Source organism: Microchirus variegatus (assembly GCF_963457635.1).
Source record: "Microchirus variegatus genome assembly, chromosome: 11".
Taxonomy (NCBI): Eukaryota; Metazoa; Chordata; class Actinopteri; order Pleuronectiformes; family Soleidae; genus Microchirus; species Microchirus variegatus.
In genome coordinates this window covers 19403123-19422062 of record NC_139812.1, presented here as the reverse complement: position 1 = coordinate 19422062, position 18940 = coordinate 19403123, and the positions used below count along the sequence as shown (strand labels likewise).

At 42.7% G+C, this 18940-nt stretch overlaps 1 protein-coding gene across 1 annotated transcript in view; it reads right to left on the bottom strand.

Annotated features, from left to right (window-relative positions):
• antxr1d (ANTXR cell adhesion molecule 1d) overlaps window positions 1–18940 on the bottom strand; it is a 28442-nt gene that overhangs the window by 5625 nt on the left and 3877 nt on the right. The window contains exons 2-17 of the mRNA XM_083897278.1: window positions 17530–17601; window positions 17352–17423; window positions 16509–16590; window positions 15290–15320; window positions 15131–15204; window positions 14517–14585; window positions 13669–13749; window positions 13473–13533; window positions 7198–7296; window positions 6760–6829; window positions 2912–2990; window positions 2512–2607; window positions 1177–1215; window positions 936–1034; window positions 674–838; window positions 493–573 (exon numbers count right to left, since the gene is read on the bottom strand). Of these exons, the coding sequence (XP_083753404.1) occupies window positions 493–573; window positions 674–838; window positions 936–1034; window positions 1177–1215; window positions 2512–2607; window positions 2912–2990; window positions 6760–6829; window positions 7198–7296; window positions 13473–13533; window positions 13669–13749; window positions 14517–14585; window positions 15131–15204; window positions 15290–15320; window positions 16509–16590; window positions 17352–17423; window positions 17530–17601 (1270 nt within the window). The remainder of the gene's footprint in view (window positions 1–492; window positions 574–673; window positions 839–935; window positions 1035–1176; window positions 1216–2511; window positions 2608–2911; window positions 2991–6759; window positions 6830–7197; window positions 7297–13472; window positions 13534–13668; window positions 13750–14516; window positions 14586–15130; window positions 15205–15289; window positions 15321–16508; window positions 16591–17351; window positions 17424–17529; window positions 17602–18940) is intronic.

Here is an 18940-nt window from a genome sequence, read left to right as displayed (position 1 = left end):
TGAAAGCAGTGAGAGAGATAGTGTGTAAAGTGAGTGTTAGAAACTCAATAGAAATCCAGTCATTTTCCTCACACAGGACAGAGTACAGAAGATACAATATTCCTTGTGTGCGAACAATGGCGGCTTTGATGAACAGAGTTTTATCAATAGCTGAATGACTCACTGTTTGTGTGTGTGTGTGTGTGTGTAGAAAGTGAGCACTGAACTCCTGTGGCGAATGTTGTACATGTTGCTCAGTGACACGTGTTGACTCTTATGCAGCGTGACAGACAGAGAAAAGGAAGCAGATGCTCACAACGGAGGCTCGACACACACACTTTCTGCAGTCTTCTGTACCACGCAGCTTGCTATTAACAGGCTTTAAAGTGGCTGTTGCACTCACAGAGCCCATCTATCAAATTATACACGGTTACCAAATTATAGTTTTGGGTCTCCCATAATGCCTGTTTAGGATACATCTGAGTTCATACTCCAGCAGAGAGATGTGCTCACCTGGTCTCCAGCCTGCGGTCTCATCAGAGAAACCTGGTCGTAACCTCGTCTGAACAGAGCCCACAGAGCATCAAGCTTTCCCTGGAAAAACCAGGAGAAAAGGAAATCAAATAAGGAGAACCAAAAAAAAAAACCTTAACTGTGTCTTTAATCTCTACAGACAATGACGTTGAGGACTAACCTGGATGGGTGTGTACCATCTCCGCTGCTGTGTGGGACGACGAGGTGGTTTTCGAGGTTTGGGCTCATAAGGTTCAAATTCCTGGTCAGGCATCTTCACGACAGCATTTTTGGGTTTGTCCAGCTTTGCACCTTCCTCGGTGGAGCCCTTCTCCCCCCAACGCACCTGAGAAAAACCAGTAAGAAAATGTTTATTCCTTTCAAGTGTTACAGTTGTTGAAATGCGTGCGTGCGTGCGTGCGTGCGTGCGTGCGTGTACGTACCTCCATGCGTTTGATACCACCCACTCCCCTTCCACCATAGTAGGACGCATCCACCGTGGGCCACCTCTTCTTCGGCATTCCATCTTCATCATCCGACTCCTGTAAATGAGAGCCTCAATTCATAAAAAAAAAAAAAAAAAAAATCCAAATACATTCTTTAAACTAACACTACTATATTGACGGATGTGTGATCATGATGAATTGGAGAAAGAAAGTCATATTCATGTAGCCGGTGACTTACTGGCTCTGGAGGTGGAGGCGGTGGATGCTCTTTGATTACCTAAGATAAGAAAGACATTAATACAAATAAATATCTAATATCATTTCTAAAATTGTGGTGGTGGCGACCGAGTGATGATGTTCCACCATTATACAGAACATTATTTGGCTTTTGTAGCTTCAGTATAAGTCTTCTGAATTGCTTTACAGAGGCCGCTGTCTCGCGCTGCCCTATTTCTGCTGCAGCCTGAATGGACAAACCAGCCATGAGCATGTGTTTTTGTGATTTGAAGTGGAAGCTTAGAACGTAAACGTAAAGATGAACAACAACAACCTATCTGGTAGTTCCACCGTAGTTCCCTGCCGCAGTTGGGAAAGGAAGTAGTGAGAGGTTTGTTCCACTCTGAAGTCTCACTCAGTGCGTTTACGTTCTTATTAACAGTCAGATTTTTGTCGGACCAAGGCAACAATTCGGTTTTCTTTATGTCCCGTAAACATGTTAGTCTGACTAAAATCGAGCTAGTCTTAGTCAGACTAACACACCTGGATAATGCCTGGTTACTCCTGCATGTATACGCTTAGTCAGACTGGAGTCGGACTTGGTGTTCAACAGAGGCTTTTGACCTACACAGCCAAAAAATTGCCCACATTTTTCAATTGCCTGACTACAGCCTTAGCTTGATTGAACAGTGCATGTTAACATGCTGACCAATTCTTACACACCGGCCCTTTGACAAATTTCCACCAAGCTGAAACACATCAGCATAGTCCGGCTCCAGACTTCAGAATCACTAACCTCATCTCATATTTGTTGAGCAGTACAAACAGAACAAAATCAGGCTAAAACACTGATGTTTTTGAGGTGTTAAAGCTCACCACAGTGCAGCAAAGAGTAACCGTAGTTCCCTGCCGCAGTTGGAAAAGGAAGTAGTGAGCAGTTTGTTCCAATCTGCAGTCTCAATCAACGCGTTCGTATTAAAAGTCTGATTTTAGTCGGACTAAGACAATAATTCGGTTTTCTTTATGCCATGTAAACATGACTAAAATCGAACTAGTCTTCGTCAGACTAACATACCTGGCAAATGCGATTCATAGTCAGATTACTCCTGCATGTACAGTATGCGCTTAGTAGGACTGGAGTCGGACTTGGCATTCTACGGAGGCGGACGTACATGGCCAATAAATCGATTTTCTCATTCTCCTAATTTTCCTCACTACAGCCTTAGCTTGATTAAACTGCATGTTAACGCTCTGATTCATTCTCACACACCGGCCCTTCATCAGCACATCAGCATAGCCTGGCTCCAGACCTCAGAATCGGACTAAAACACTGATGTTTTCGAGGTGTAAAACTCACCACAGTGCAGCAAAGAGGCCAGAACCACCACATCAGCAGCACGGCCAACAGCAGGAACACCACCAGCAACGAAATCAACACGATGGTGCCGTCAAACTGCAAAAACAAAGAACGACGGGATCAAGATTAAACTGAATTAAAAGGCAACGGACAAAGAGGGGGGGGGAAGGTGAAATTAAATAGCGTATAGAGTACTCACAGCCTCCTCTGAAGACAGACACAACAGAGGAGACCTCAGAGGAGAAGGAGAGAGGACGACTGGACAACAAAGAGGAAATAAGAGAAGAAGAAGGTTGAAAGGAAATGTGTTCAGATAAGACGGCATGCCAGGAGGAAAATCATCATCATCATCATGGGTTGTTGTGAAATTGCGGGAACAATTCACACTGGATGTACTCACACATTCAGTAGTTGTGATATGAACGGAGCTGGTGATGTAGGAAAGGCCCTCGTTCATGCTCACTTGCAGGTAGATCACCCTGCAAAACAACAACAACTCATGACCAATCCTGACGATAGAAATCTGCGGTGCACATCTGCTCGCGTGCACCCGTCCGTGGTCATGTGTCGAGCTACTGTAGGCCCCGCCCGAGGTTGTCAGATCATGCATTCCTCAATCTATTCTGTCCATACTTGCTTTAAATGCATCGCAAAAAAACCCCCAAACATGCTGAGTCTGACACAGACACAAAAAAAAAGTCCAAGTCTTTTACGGAGGTCAGGGAGTTCTCCGCCCACAGAAAGAATCTCTTGTGTTTGGATCAGTCCCAGAACTCTAATGTGGAAACCACAGACAGTTAAATGACTTTTTCTTCCTTGGACTTCATTGCTGATATCTGCGGGAAAAGTACAGGAGAAGAGGATGAGACGAAACAGGACGGCGTTACACAAGCGATAAACACTGGCGTCCCTGAGGATTGAGAGGTAGTGAAAAGGACAGTGAAGATTTAGTTGACAGGTTATTTAGAAATATGATGGCAGATTTAGCCACTGGGATTTTACTTTTAAGGTTTTTTTGAAAAAAAGAATGGACAAAGGCTACTAGTTATGGTTTGGGGGGGGGGGGGCACGGAGACAAGGGGGCCATTGAGCTCTCGCTGAAGATTTGAGGAGGGGGCGACAAAGAGGAGGTCACAGAGGGAAGAGAGGAAACAGAGTGGGGGATGGTAGAAGGAGGGCCCTTCCTGTTCTACATCCCCTCAGCACTGTCCCTCCCTTCTGACTCCTGTTCTTGCCTGCTCACTCCTCCTGTATCCTCCACAAACCACTGTAGCTCTTCTCGTAACTCACGTCGGCACTGATTTCAGAGGAGAAAATTGACATTGCAGGTGCCACTCATCTTTTCTACTTCTTCCCTTCCCCTTTTTTTTTTGCCCCGGCTTCCTTTCAGGCAGGCAGAGGCACGGTCGGTGCTATCAGCTCCTCTCTCAGCCCTATCAATCATCAATCTGCACACTATATATGTCTTTGCCCTATGTGTGTGTGTGTGTGTGTGTGCATGTAGGGAGGGGAGGGAGGCGCTGCATCCGGAAGGTTCCCCCAGTCAACACAGATTTGTGTGACGGCAGCGTCAATGACTTCATTATAAGCGACAAGGCTCGAGAGGAACAAGAGGTGATTGAGGATCATTTGGGTTTGGATGAGAAGACGCTGATGCTGGCAGCCGGAGATTGTCCTGTGTAGCACCCCACAACCTTCAATGTGATCTGACATGGAAGGGTGATTTGTTTTAGGTCGGCAGCAAGTGACTGATCTCATTATTGCTCAAGTTTATTGTGTAAAAATGACAGAAAAGAGTGACACGTCTGCTATGTCATCTGTGTTAGGAGGCAATCAGAGGTCAGAGGAGAACGGCCAGAGCAGACGAAGACGATCATCACCTTTAAAGCAGATGGGCCACAGCTGCACACTTAATGAGATAGATGTCCTGTGTTCCTAATAAAGTGGCCGGTGAGTATACAAAGTTTTCACCACCACAGGTGCCACTGCCAGCCTGCAGTATTGGCTATCTTCCCTGTCAGATGTGCACCTTTTCCACAGTGCCATTTGGAAACCAATGAATTAAAACATGAAAATATAAAATTACAAATAAAACAGTTTACATTTTGTCTGGTTATAAAGGATAAAAAAGCAGGCAAAGTGTATTATGTATGTCGATCATATATGTAAATCTGGGTCTTAGACTAGGGTCTTTAGGGTCTAGCCCCCCCCCCCCAAATCCCCCCGTATTTCGCACAGTGAAAATACACTACCGTTCAAAAGTTTGGGGTCACCAATAAAAAAAATTTCCCATTAAAAGTCAGATTTTTATTCATCAAAATAGTTGCAAAATGAATAGAAAATATAGTCAAGACATTGACAAGATTAGAAATAATGATTTTCATTCAAAATAATAACTTTGCCCTTCATTAAAGAACCAGCAAAACTGTTTTCAGCTGTGCTAACATCATTGCACAAGGGTTTTCAAGGGTTTTCTAATCATCCAATAGTCTTCTAACGCCATTAGCAAACACAATGTACCATTAGAACACTGGAAATGGGCCTCTATACACCTGTGTACATATTCCATTAAAAACCAGACGTTTGCAGCTAGAATAGTTGTTTACCACATTAACAATGTATAGAGTGTATTTCTGATTAATGTAAGGTTATATTTATTGAAAAAAAGTGCTTTTCCTTCAAAAATAAGGACATTTCTAAGTGACTCCAAACTTTTGAACGGTAGTGTAACTATGTAAAAGATTAATTGTGTAAAAACCCAAGAACATACTGTACAATATTTTATATGTTGTCATTCTAAAGTTATTCAACTTTAACTAAGATATATATATAAAAAAACTCCACATCTGAGAAGACTTGCATAACATCCCTTTTGCCCCAGTGTGGCCCACAAATGATAGTCCAGTAGCACAAACACCTGTCCAGCCTGTCCAGTGGCACCATCAACCTCACCACACATCGTTCCCTGTATCTATTTGCCATGTCATTACTCCACAGCCCAGAAGTCATCAGCCAGCTGTTGGCCTCCACTTTGAGCCCTTCAGCCATTCACAGCTGACTTCCTCCAGCTCTCAGGATGTTCGGCGCCACTGCCTCTGCTCTAATGGTCCTGTGTTACATGGACGCATGTCTCCTTCAGGCACCGTTGCGATGTGTAATGATGCTCCAGAGGAGCAGCTAAACCTGCCACACTGTCAGACACAAAGACACACTGAGGAGCGGCTAATGGACATGTTTATCTTCCTTTACGCTCAGGTATCTAAGATAAATGTATTTTTGATGAAACCTTGAGTGTTTCATAATTAACCTATTGTTGCCACTGCTGTCATCACAGCCTTAGAATAAGACTTTTATAAGGACCTTGCTTTGCAGAGACGGCCATCCTGTGCCACCATGTTTCTACAGCAGCCAAAATGGACAAATCAGGAAAATTACTCTGTAAAATGAAGAAGAACCATCTACTTTCTAGTATGTGAAGTCCACTGTAAGTTCTCTGATGACTCCTCCATATTTAACACAATTTGCACCGTCACTGTTCGTTGTCACTGACACACTGGCTCTTTAAAGCCAGTGCATGAAAGCAAAATTCCTCTTTTTCGGCATCTCTTTTCACCGGTGGACAAGACGAGCTCAAATGATGCTCGAAATCTGAGTGACAGCAACAAGACAGATGATGACTGGAAGGTGTCTGAGGCCGCAGGCCTGAGTGTATAATTATGCACGGGACTGCAGGCAGCGGGGGGGACAGGAAGGCCGTCGGGGGCCTTGGCTCACTCTGAGCTCAGCCCGCCAGCACCCCTCTCTGAATCTCCAGGAGCAAAGTTAGAAGCCCGCAGAGGAAACTTTACACTGCTTAACCGGCTCCACTCACACTTCCTCGCTCCCAAAGTGTCAGACTGAGATTGGGAAACATCACATGCACGCAAATACATGGTTGTGAAAGTCCTCTCCAGCAGGCTCTCATTAAGTCGTGTTCCTGGGCTCTACTCCTGTTGTCCCCCTCGTGATTGGTGTCTGGCTTCGTTAGCTGTGACAAACACTGATTGATCACAGACAACTCGGTGACTTTGGCCCTAATTTGTTCAAGGACGGCGGTCTTTCTGCGTCCACACGCCAAACTCGCACGCATTCCGGCAAAAGGATCTAAGTGCATGGAGCTCAGAGCGGCAACTCGAGGCAAACGGCAGAGGAACGGCGTGGGGTTAAAAGGTGGTGAGAGTTTAAAAAGAAAAAAAAAATCCAGCTTACCTCCCAACCTCCTCTACGACTGGAGCAGGACAGAGCAGGAAGGTGTCCTCTATTTCAGCTGGTCTCTCATCTGGACAATTAAAACAAATACATCACACGGCATGAAGGAGAAGTTTAAACATCTGCTGTGGAGAAACACTTCCCACATGAGCCCAACCAGAATCCTATGATCACACTTGAGTGTGCACATTAATGTATCGCAGCATTTGCTGTAATAGGAAGCACATTAAACACATCAATCTATTTCAGTTTTCTCCACAGATGATCTTTTTTTTTTTTTTTTACTTTAGATGTATATTTACAAAGGACATATTCAGAAGATGAGGAGCGGAAAGTCTTTAGTGTTTAAATCCCAAACTTAATCAAGGACAGTCCTTGCCTTTGAAAACGACTGTTGTTATTATTATTATTATTGCATGTGCAAAATGCAGAACATACCCACACTGTGTGTGTCATTCAGTTTGAAGCTGCAGAGAACCTGATCGATGTTTCTGGCGTGGAGAAATCCGTTGCCCCTCACCACCACCTGGAAAGTCTCTGTGAGAGAAAGAAAAAAAAAGACTCAAGGTGATGTCAAAAGTGACAGAGATTAGGCTCAGGTGTGTATTCTCAGCTCCATCACACGGTCCATTCCTTAACGTGGTGTGGTGGTTTGCGTGTCTCAATGACCCTAAGAGCTATGCCAGCGGGAGTGTATACTCCTGGTAGGGCTACCCAAGATGGACAGGTCGAAGGGTAGAGGCCAGACAAATATGGACCACCTCACCTCGAGGCTAAGGGGTTTGCTTCGGGCCAAGAAGAAGTTACAGGAACATCAACGATAATTCAACCAGGACATGACGTGGGAGAGGAAGGGCGTTTACCATGGAGGAATATAAACAGAGCAGCCCGAGATCGTGACCGCTGGAGTAATGTCGTGGATGGTCGATGCTCCAGGAGGAGCGATAGGCCTAAATAAGTAAGTATTTTCAGCCGTGTTTTCCATTAAAACTCACACTTTTCTTCATCAAAAGAGTTGCAAAATGAATAGAAGTAATGATTTTTATTCAAAATAATAATTTTGCGCCTTCTAACGCAATTACCAGACACAATGTACCGTTAGAGCACTGGAGAGATGGTTGCTGGAAATGGGCCACTATACATCGATACACCTGCACTCTTAGAAATGAGGGTTCCAAAAGGGTCCTTCTACAAGGGCTGAGGTTCTACCTGGAACCATTTGCTTCTGAAAAACCCTTTCCCAAAGAAAGGGGTTTTTCAAGGGTTCTTGGTAACACTAATGGTTCCAGTAAGAACCATTTTGATCCAGAGAACCCTTTAAAACCCCTTTCCTGAATAAATAGTTTTAAAAGGGTTCTTGGTGGAACCCTCCAAATTGGTTCTCCTATGAGGACAAGCCGAAGAACCTTTCATGGTTCTACTTAACACCTTTATTTCTCAGTGTGTATGTACATATTCCATTAAAAACCAGTTGCAGCTAGAATAGTCATTTACCACATTAACAATGTATAGAGTGTATTTCTGATGAATTTAATGTTATATTCATTGAAAAAAGGTGCTTTTCCTGAAAAAATAAGGACATTTCTAAGTGACCCCAAACCTTTGAACAGTAGTGTACACGATTCCCCGTCTCCGATACTCAGAAGAAAGCGTGTTCATGCTTCATTACTGCCTGTTTAGATCTGTGTGGAAAGGCCATAATATGCTCCAGTGGTGCTAAAGCTTCAAGTGTGGCTCTTCGCAAATATATCTCTCAGACTCTGCCGTAGCCAGGAGGTTCTCGCACGTGTGTGTGCATGTGTGCGTCTTTGACCTTTACGTTTCCCGGGGCACTGTCAGAGCACAGTGACAGCGGCTTTGCCAGCATATGCTGGAGTGTCTTTGTGGCTGCTGCACAGCATATGTTAGAGGGTGGGGAAAAACACTTGGTTAAAAACATGGCTGCAGGGCAGAGGGCGGCAGAGCACTGTCAAAGTAGGTCTGACCTTACCTATGGCATCATGGCATGGACTTCAAACATGTGTGTGTGTGTGTGTGTGTGTGTGTTTTCTGAGGAATACATGTCTTTAGTATGTGCTTGTCAGGACCAGTAGTCCTTATGGGGACCCAAACCTGGTCCTAATGAGGCAGAAGCTCACTTCTGAGGAAGTTAAGTTTAGGACTAAGATTTTAATTGTGGTTAAGGTTAATGATAACACTTGGTTTAGTCTGTGCCAGGGCTATTATAGTTAACTAAAACAAAGTCAAAAACTAAAACTAGCAGTGAAAAAATAATTGAAATCGAAAGAAAACGAAAGAAAAAAAAAAAAAACCTGAATTGTGGATAACTCAGCTTCATTTTCCAAATGTGATAATCCACATTTGATGTCACACATTTTTTCATCCTTTTCAGTGTCTACAAATCGAGGCTTTCTTTGAATACCTGAAAGACTAAGACTAAGATTAAATAAAAACTAAACTGAAACTAGTCAGTTTCTCAAACTATAAACTAAACTAAAACTACTAAATCATTTGTTGAATTAACTAAAACTAAACTTAAATAATAATAATAAAAAAAACTGGAAAAAGGAAATAAAAATACAAACTAATGAAAATTTCAAAACTATAATAACCTTGGTCTGTCCAAATGAATGGAAGTCAATGCAGTGTCCTAAGAAGAATAGCTGCACAGTCCTGGTCTGTGTGTGTGTGTGTGTTTATGCTCCCTGGCTGTTCATCGAGGTTTCCTCTAGCATTATTCTGGCTAATAGAAGTGAACATTTGCCACACCTTTTACATTTAAAGCGGCAGCGTGAAGATCACTGAATAAAAACGCGGCAGAGTGTGTGTGTGAGTGTGTGAGTGTGTGAGTGTATTATGTGACGGTGTTTTCCTTAAAGGTCAAACACGCAGCCACGAAAAAAAGCCATAAATATAAACGCACACAATTCGCTGCCGTGTCTTTTGATTCGCCGCTTTCTTTTCTGTCGTTTGCTGTCACGTTTGTTGTGTTTTCTTATCGGTCATTATAATTTGCACTTCAGGGCCTCTGCAATAGTGCACACACGGGACTTTGTGAGTGTGTGTGTGTGTTTACGCTTGTTAACGAATGTTCTACGACTTTCAGCTTGTCACTGCAGTTCCTGTCATTTTGTCAACAACACTCAAATTCTACATGGAAACATCCACCACCCAATTACCAACCAATTACCCCGCACAGCTCATTATATTCATTTGCTGTGCATCTCGCCTGGTGTCATCTCCCTGCCGCTGTCCTAGTTTCACTGAAAACCAACAACAACGATCAAAACAACACAATATGACGATGTAATATATACAACATCGTGTTTGCTGTGCACCAAAACACAGCACAACAACCCCATAGCATGAGCTGCAAGTGTACACTAAAAGGGAAATGTATAGTATTATTTAAAGGTGCATTATGTAATAAATATAAAGCAACTGGCCATAAAATCCTCCTAATATGTCACAGAGACTCAGGAATAATGTTCATATAACAAACTGAACTCACCAACAACAACAGTACAGCCGAAATATTTGCATTAAAAAAAATATTTTGCAGACTGCAAATCATGTTTATGTTTTGAAATCATGTTTTGGCATGTGGCGCCACCTACCGCCGTCTACCAATCATTGCAGTCAGTAGAGTCTCAGCTGCAGAGCAACCACGGGGTTGCCAGTTACGTCAGAAAACGAAACCTAGAAGACCTCGGTATTTTGAATTTGAATGTAGTAACCGTTTTTTGGTCACATTCTTACATATGGCACCTTTAAAATCTATGATATTAACAAACTAAATATATCGTTTAAAGTCTGTCATGGCATTTGATTGACATTCACGTCTCTATCTTTTTTTTTTTTAAATCAGTGATCACGTCCTGACCCGGTGCACACGCCGATGCTTGACGGGCTAAAAGGTCAGCGCTGTCAGACGCATGGTGGGCACAGACTGGTGCCGCCCTGTCGACGCGTACCACACGTTATGCTTCTGCCCTTTCCTTTCTGTCTGCTGCCCGCCTCTGTGGCCACGCGTCCATTTACATCTGCACCTGAATGCCTGACAAGGATTACGTCTGTACCAGTGTCTGCCTGTGTGTGACTATACTCATATACGGTACATGTGTGCGTGTGTGTGTGTGAGAGAGAAACGAGGTACAGCTTGTCCGAACAGTGGCTCTTCAATCACGTTAGTGTGACAGGACAGTGAAGGGCAGGGAGGGGCGCAGCAGGACGGGAAGACAGGGAGAAAAGGGTCAGACGTTAATGAAAGCAGCAATCTCTGCTGTCATGTCAGATCTGAGGCCCAACTCTTGGTGTCCTCCTCTCAGTGTGTGTGTGTGTGTGTGTGTGTGTGTGTGTGTGTGTGTGAGGGAAATCAGTGCTGTCATGTCTGATAGTGTGGCCCAACGTTCACTGTCCAGTCTGATGGCCTGTTTGCAGGCAGCTCGGTCTGGTCACTTCACATCAGCGTGAGGGATATGTGCACACACGTGTGTGTGTGTGTGTGTGTGTGTGCGTGCGTGCACACTGATTAAAGAACATGTGTGTTTTGCCGTGTATGGTACGTGACTATATGCAGAGAGAGCGACTGTCATAACACCTATGCAACACGTCAAAGTCCATTTAATATGAATATTTAAATGCGTCGGGATAGATGGACGCAAGCAGATTGTTGTTGTCAAACGTCTGAAGAATCTGCTGCGAGAATTACGGTAAAGCTTTCAGTCGGCAACACACGACACATTTAGTTTTCTAGCGCGAGGTGTAACCTTTGGATGTCTAAATTAAGCTCTGTAGATTATATAACCTCAAGGGCTTCTAATTACTGCTCGACTGAGAGTGATTTAACATGCTCAATTTGGAAATTTCCCCACTGCAGGACTATTAAAGGACTATCTTATCTTATCTTAACACACAGTGTATCAGCACGGTATGCAAAAACCTCCAGGCAGTTCTAGAAACATACACTACCATTCAAAAGTTTGGGGTCACTTAGAAATGTCCTTATTTTTGAAGGAAAATCACTTTTTTTAATGAATATAACATTAAAGAATCATAAATACACTCTATACATTGTTAACGTGGTAAAGGACTATTCTAGCTGCAAACGTCTGGTTTTTAATGGAATACGTACATAGGTGTATAGAGGCCCATTTCCAGTGTTCAAATGGTACATTGTGTTTGCTAATGGTGTTAGAAGGCTATTGGATGATTAGAAAACCCTTGTGCAATGATGTTAGCACAGCTGAAAACAGTTTTGCTGGTTCTTTGACGAAGGGCAAAATTATTATTTTGAATAAAAACCATTATTTCACAACAAATTGTATAGGTGACCCCAAACTTTTGAACAGTAGTGTAAAAGAAAAAATGGAAAAAGGTGTCTTCTGCGTCCACAGATCCGACCACATCCTTAAGGAAGCTTTTCTCACTGGTAACATCTGGGAGGTTGAGAAATTGCTTCATAGCAAGAGCTGAATTAAACTCTATTAGACACTCCTCCCCTTCCTACGAGCTGCTTATCAAATTAGAATTAGAATTATTTTTGCACACACACACCAATTAGTGGTACTGAATTTGACCTCTGCATTTAACCCATCCTTATTACACACCAGTAGTGAACACACACACACACAAGCAGTGGGCACATGAGCAGTGGGCAGCACTTATCTGCGCCCAGGGAGCGATGCAGCCCGTAGCCATACCCAGGATTTGAACTGGCGACCTAGAGGTTATAACCCCCAATTCCTTTCCTCTTGGCCATGGGCTTTCTTTCATTTATTTGTGTTTTTGTGTGTTGTTGTTGTTGTTGTTGTTGTACAATTTGCTGCGATGACACAACTGAGCGTTCAATTCGGTTTCCCGTCACGAGCCAAAAGCAAACAAAGCATGTGTTTGGCACATTGAAGTCCCTCATTAATTAAGTGGGTCCTTGGTTTTCTTAGTTCACTGACCATTAGGTCTCTCATCAATCGAATAATAAATGACGCTGGAGGATATTTGCCCACATGTCGACTGACAAACACCCATGCGGCTTTGGCAAGAGCCCAGACACTGTAATTATCACATGGGTGCAACTGTGTTTTATCTTTATTTATCATTAGTATCATCTTTTCAGCGCTGCTGCTGCTGATGCTGATGCTGCTGCTACCCCCCTCCCCTCACATCCTTCTCTGTCCTTTATCTCCTCTAATGGACATTAATCTACATGGGCTGTCTTGGTAGTATGGCTCCAAATGCACTCTCATATGTGAGTCCTAATAAGGTCATGTCAGAGCTCATCCATCCAGCTGGCCACACATAAAGTCTCTCTCTCAGCATTTTTCTTGGCTGCTATTCCGCCTCTTAATTCCTCACGCTGCTGCAGCCGTCCGGAAGCAAGGGCACGAGGAGAGGAGGTGAGCTCGAAGAAGAAAGGGTTGTCCAAGCGACTGTGTCACATATAGGATGTGGCAAACTAGGCCAGAGAATCATCCATGCTTAAACATTCGCGGCTAATTCGTGCAACCAAACACCCGCCGCCCTCCTTCTCCTCCTCCTCTTGTCTGCACTCATGCTGGGGCAGCAGCGGCTATGCTAATTTTCCCCCGGCCGTGACTGACAATATGCTCTGTGTCACTCCGCAGTCATGAGCGTCCGCGCCTCGCGGTTCCTCTCCGCAGGCTGCGGACGACTGTCGTCTTACACGGTTGCACACCGTGACTCGCAATACTCACCTCCTGCGCACACGCTGGACGGCTCTGCTGCCAGAATTTCAATACAGGACTTCTTGATGATCTGGAAGTGGAAGTTAAAAAACACACACACGCAGAGAGAGAGTCGGAGGCTTTAACAACAATGATATCATTTCTTGTTTTTCACAGTGCGAGTGTTTGTATGAGTAAACATGTGGTATATGTACATGTGTCATACCGAGTCAATGATTCCCCTAAGGGCCTGGAAGCCGCCCCACACAGGAAACACATGTTCCACTGTGTCTGCGATGGTTGCGAGCTAGAAAAACAAGCAGACAGACAAAAAGGACATAATTATGTTTTTTGTGTGTTTTTTTTTTTAAAGTAACATGTTCAGAATCATTCTGTATATCAGGGGTCTCAAACTCAAATGACCTGGGGGCCACTGAGTGTCCAGTTTGGTCAGTAAGGGGCCGGTGAATTCAAAATAAGGCCAACTTTTTGAGAAAATAACATGGAAATAATCATATTTATGAAGATATTTCACATAATTTCAAAATAAAAGTGATTGTTTTGATATGGAACGAAAAAAGGTGACAATATAAACGTATTTATGACATAGTAAACATAACATAATAATAAAAAACATACAGAAATAGCTCATTCAGAGCTGCAACTAATGATTATTTTCGTAATTGATTAATCTGTCGATTATTTTCTCGATTACTCGTTTGGTTCAGAAAATGTCAGAAAATTCTTTAAAAAAAAACGTTGATCAGTGTTTGTCAAACCTGGCAATGATGACGTTCTCAAATGTCTTTTTTTTGCCCACAAACCAAAATGATTCCGTTTTAAGGATTTATTTGTTATGTGGAGCAAAGAAACAAAGAAAATATTCACATTAAAGAAGCTAAAACGATCCGAAATATTGTTTTAATCATGAAAAAAGCTTCAAGCCGATTCATTTAGTAATCGATTAATAATCAATTAATAGTTTCAGCTCTAAACTCATTATAAGTTGATATTATTTGGTGGGCCGCGAGTTTGAGTTTGAGACCCCTCAAACTCCCCTGCTGTAGATCCTACCTGGGTCTGATTGAACTCTTTGACCCCTACACAATAGACAGTCGCCCCCATAGACCTGGCCCTCTGTGCCTGCAAGGAAAGAAGATAGAAACCAAAATGCAGTGCAGCAAAAAAAAAACATTAAATCAATAACAGCAAATCTTGCCGAAGTTTCACCTCTCGTCTGAGAGTTATCAGTGACCTGATGTAGCATAATTAAGATGCTGCCACAAAGGTGGATCGTACTTAAATATCGATTCACGTCAACTTTGAAATGTGTCTTGTAATGAACACTAAAAATGCTTTCTTTTTCTTTTTTTCATAGGAATGAGTTTTTCCCAGACACGAAAGGCAAATTCTGGGTAAGTCCCAAATCTTGATAATATGATATAATAATTTAGATATTAATAATTAAGGTACAGTGTGTGACATTTACGAAGGTTAATGGGCAGAAATTAATTATACTAACGCATACGTATGTGTGAATAATCACTTTAAATTGTTTGGTTTTCATAGATTAGAAGAAACCTTTTTATGCCAAAAGGCCACCGTAGTTCCCTCATATCACAAGTGCATCAATCAAAAAAACAACAACAACAACACATCAAGTGTTGACAATAATTTGAACATCCTACCTCTCGCTGAGCTGTGTCAAACTGCCACTCATTAAGTTCTCCATCAGTGAGAGCGATGATGACACTGGCAGTTCCTGAAGAGCACAAAGGTTTCATATTCACTGACATTATTCATGAATTCTAAGCATGTGTGCGACGAGCCGATCATACAGCGCTTACCATACTTCTCTTGATCAATCTGTGTATTTGCCTGCAATTGCAAAGAGGATATTGGTCAAGCGTCTGAACCACTGAAGTAAACTGAGAATTTAAGACAATATAATGCCCTTAAAAGGGAACTATCACGTATAAAAACATGTTTGTGTATGGCTCAGTACACATTAGTTTGGGCTTAGTGTTATTTTTAGTTTGCACTGAGACTAAAGATTGATGCAAGCTTTTTTTAGGATGTCAACACGAACCCTGTCAGGATGTTTCATTTTGGTTAACCCTTAAAACACAGAGCATTTAGGCTGCTTTTTTTTTTACATCACTATGTTAAAACGTATATACAGAGGCTATACGAATGTGCGATATAGAGTGTCTTATATCCTTTTTTTTTTTTCAGCACAACAAAAAAAACGTACTCAAATTTTAAATCGCATTGAATTTCTGAAATTTGGAAATACATCACAGTTCAAAGTTCGCTTGGCTCAAAACGAACAAAACAAACAAAAACAGTATATTTTGTGACTTCTGCACAATAATCGCAACTCCTGTTTATTTAGAAGAATATGATATATAAAATGTGTCATAACTTAAACTCAACAAATGCATTAGAAGACAAAAAAGTGCATTTCGTAAAGATGTGACATGTACACCAAACACCACAGGATGTCCATATAAGGAGTTGGTTTAGAAGTATGCTTAAAGCTGTAGTGTGTAACATTTAAATGCAAACGTGTACGTTACAATTTACGTCAGGACAGATGGAGGCAACAGTAACGCTAAAACAAAGAAGCTCACACAAAACTTTAGTATTAAATTTGAAAAAACCTAGTTGTTCAGCGCTTTGAAGAGATAAATGCTTCGGTTATAAGCACAAACGCACCCTCAGTCGCATATTGCTGATAGTATTGCTTGACGGCGCTCCTTTTCAGATGCAGGCTGAAAATAATGTTACATTGTCTCCAAATAGAGGCAGAAAAGTAACACCAAGAATAAAAAGAGCCAAAAGTTGTGCAACTGTCGCTTTAATTTCCCAAAGTCTTTAATATTTGTTTAGAAAGCTCAGCAGTTTCACGAGGCCTCTCAAGAGGGCCACTCCTCATACCGATCTAATTCAACCTAGTTCCAGCTGCCAGGGTCAGACGATCCTCACTGGATGTTTTGAGTCTTATAGCAAAGACTATGCTCATGTTAGGTTGCAGATTTGTTGAGTATTTAAACCATGCCTTACCATCTCCAAGCCCAAGTTCATAAATGTGTCTCCTCCGGGGATGACACCTTTCAGCGCCCTCAAGCCTCCAGTAATGGCGTCTCTGTGGAGTAAACGTAGCCAAATGAAACACACACGGGGAGACATTTTCTCTCAGGAAAAAAACAAGATCGAGAATAATTCCCAATAGAGAGGATAAAAGGGCAGTGCAGCAGAGAGTGGTTTGGCACTTTGGCGAGTAAAGTGTTCGTCCCCAGCCAAAGTTGTCCTCAGTGGACTGCGCTGGTTTGAGCATGCAGTCATCCAGCTTTCTGCTGCCTACAGCTGGATGAAATTTAATGAAATAAAATCTAATTTAAAAAAGCATAAAAGATATAAAGCCACTGAAGACATGACATCCCTGCATTCTACATCGAGTTTACATTAGTCTTGTTTCCATCAAGTGGTACTGTTCAGTTCAAGTTTCAGTTCAAGTCCCACTTTTTGGCACCGTGCTATTGTGGTACCTAGCGCAGTGTTCTGCCATCTAAAGGGTGGGGCACAAAATGAGCATTAAAAAAAATAAAATAATTTTTTTTTAAACAGTATATATACCCTTCAGAGAGGGGGTTCAAGGCTGCTTGTGTTTCTCAACAAATAATGTCAGCACATTCTTGTTCTTCACATAATTTATTGGCTGGCTACAGTGTATTCTGCTTGTATGATGTCATGCTCTTTATGTAGCTGATGTAGCCATCTGGCCTACACACACACACACACACACAAACACACACACACACCCCACAGTGGAAATGCACACCAGACCAGAGATGTATCCTCCGCAAACGCAAGCTCTTAACGTCTACACACAAACTGAACTGTTACCTGTTCTCAGTCAGTTTCATGATGATCTTTCCTTGCGTGGAGAAGACGATGAAGGACATTCTCAGCATTGGGCTGCAAACACACACACAAACACACACACGCAGTGTTGTTGTTTCTCATTAATACACAACAGGAAAATGTTTTGAAAAACATGAATGATGATCAGTTCTGTTTGTACCTGATAAACTTCTCTGCCAACTGCTTCACAAAGGTGTAAATCTCCAGCCAGTGATGCTTAACACTTCCAGATCTGAAAAAAAACAGAAACAAAAACACAGGGACTTTAGGGAAAGATGTCGTCGTAACCAGTGACATCATCGTCCAGCATATGGGACTCTGTAGGATTGTGATTCAAAACGTCACCGTCATGGACTGCAAAATGAACTCCCATTGTGAAGCCTTGAGATTCTTTGATTTTGACCGATGACATGATAGCTGCCGGACAATTATATACAGTGCTTTATGGTCTGTTTTCTATATAGATATATATATTTAAGGGCCACACGTTTGGTGTAGTAGTTAGCAGTCTTGCCTGTGGAGACCGGGTTCGCGAACCGGTTGGAGCAAGCGACTTTCTGCATGGAGTTTGCTTTGTGTGCGTGGGTTTTCTCCGGGTTCTTCAGTTCCCTTCCACAGTCCAAAAACATGCAATATTATGGAGACACTCTAAATCGACCGTGAGTGTGAGAGCGGATGATAGTTTGTCTCAATGTGTGTCCCTGTGATGGAATGGCAAACTGTCCCCCTATTGCCCTGCTATGTCAGCTGCACAGCGCCCCCCCGCAACCCTCATGTGGAGGATAAAGCCATAGCAGATGGATGAATGGATAGATAGATATATTTGTGAACATTTAACTACTTAGGAAGACAAAAACAAAGAAAGACATTTCCCCATAGAGTTCTATTCAAATGGAGTTGTTTTTGCATCTGTGCTACTTCCTGGGCTACACTTTTTTTTTTTTTTACAATTTTGTGTTCATAGACAGTCACATACACTTACTTACTTTGTGCTGTAACCTGTCAACGGTGAGCGCTGCTGGTTAGCTCGTTACATGCGACTGAGGACACGATGACTGTCTCCTTAATGAAACCCAGTCCCAGGAGGCTGCTAATGGGGGCTAATTGCTGCCGGGCCAGAGGGCTGAGGTTAGACGGGGACAGATGTAGCAGTCTGCCTCTAGCAGGGACCATGTAGCAGGCAGCTGCCCTTGTGTCTGTGTGCGTAAAGTATCAGTATGTGTGTGTGTGTGTGTGTGTGTGAGACTGTGAAGGGGAACAGATGGTCCCAGTGAGCACAGCCAGTCCAACAACAGGTTGGGCCTTCACAGAGTGTAGAGGCTGCGACATGGACAACACAGAGATGCCAGAGTGACACTCAGCAGGGGTAAGAGTGAGTGTCTTTTTAAGGACATCAAACAGCTCAGACACCACTCTCAGGCAGAGAATGTGTGTGTGTGTAAGAGGGTCATAAACGGGGTGAAAAGTGGGAGCTGGTTTAGATTCATGGCTGCTCTTTTGTCCCCCCCCCTCCCCCCCATTTAACCAGTCACTTTCTTGCTCCATTACTGTTGTGCTCGCAGGAATCTCCA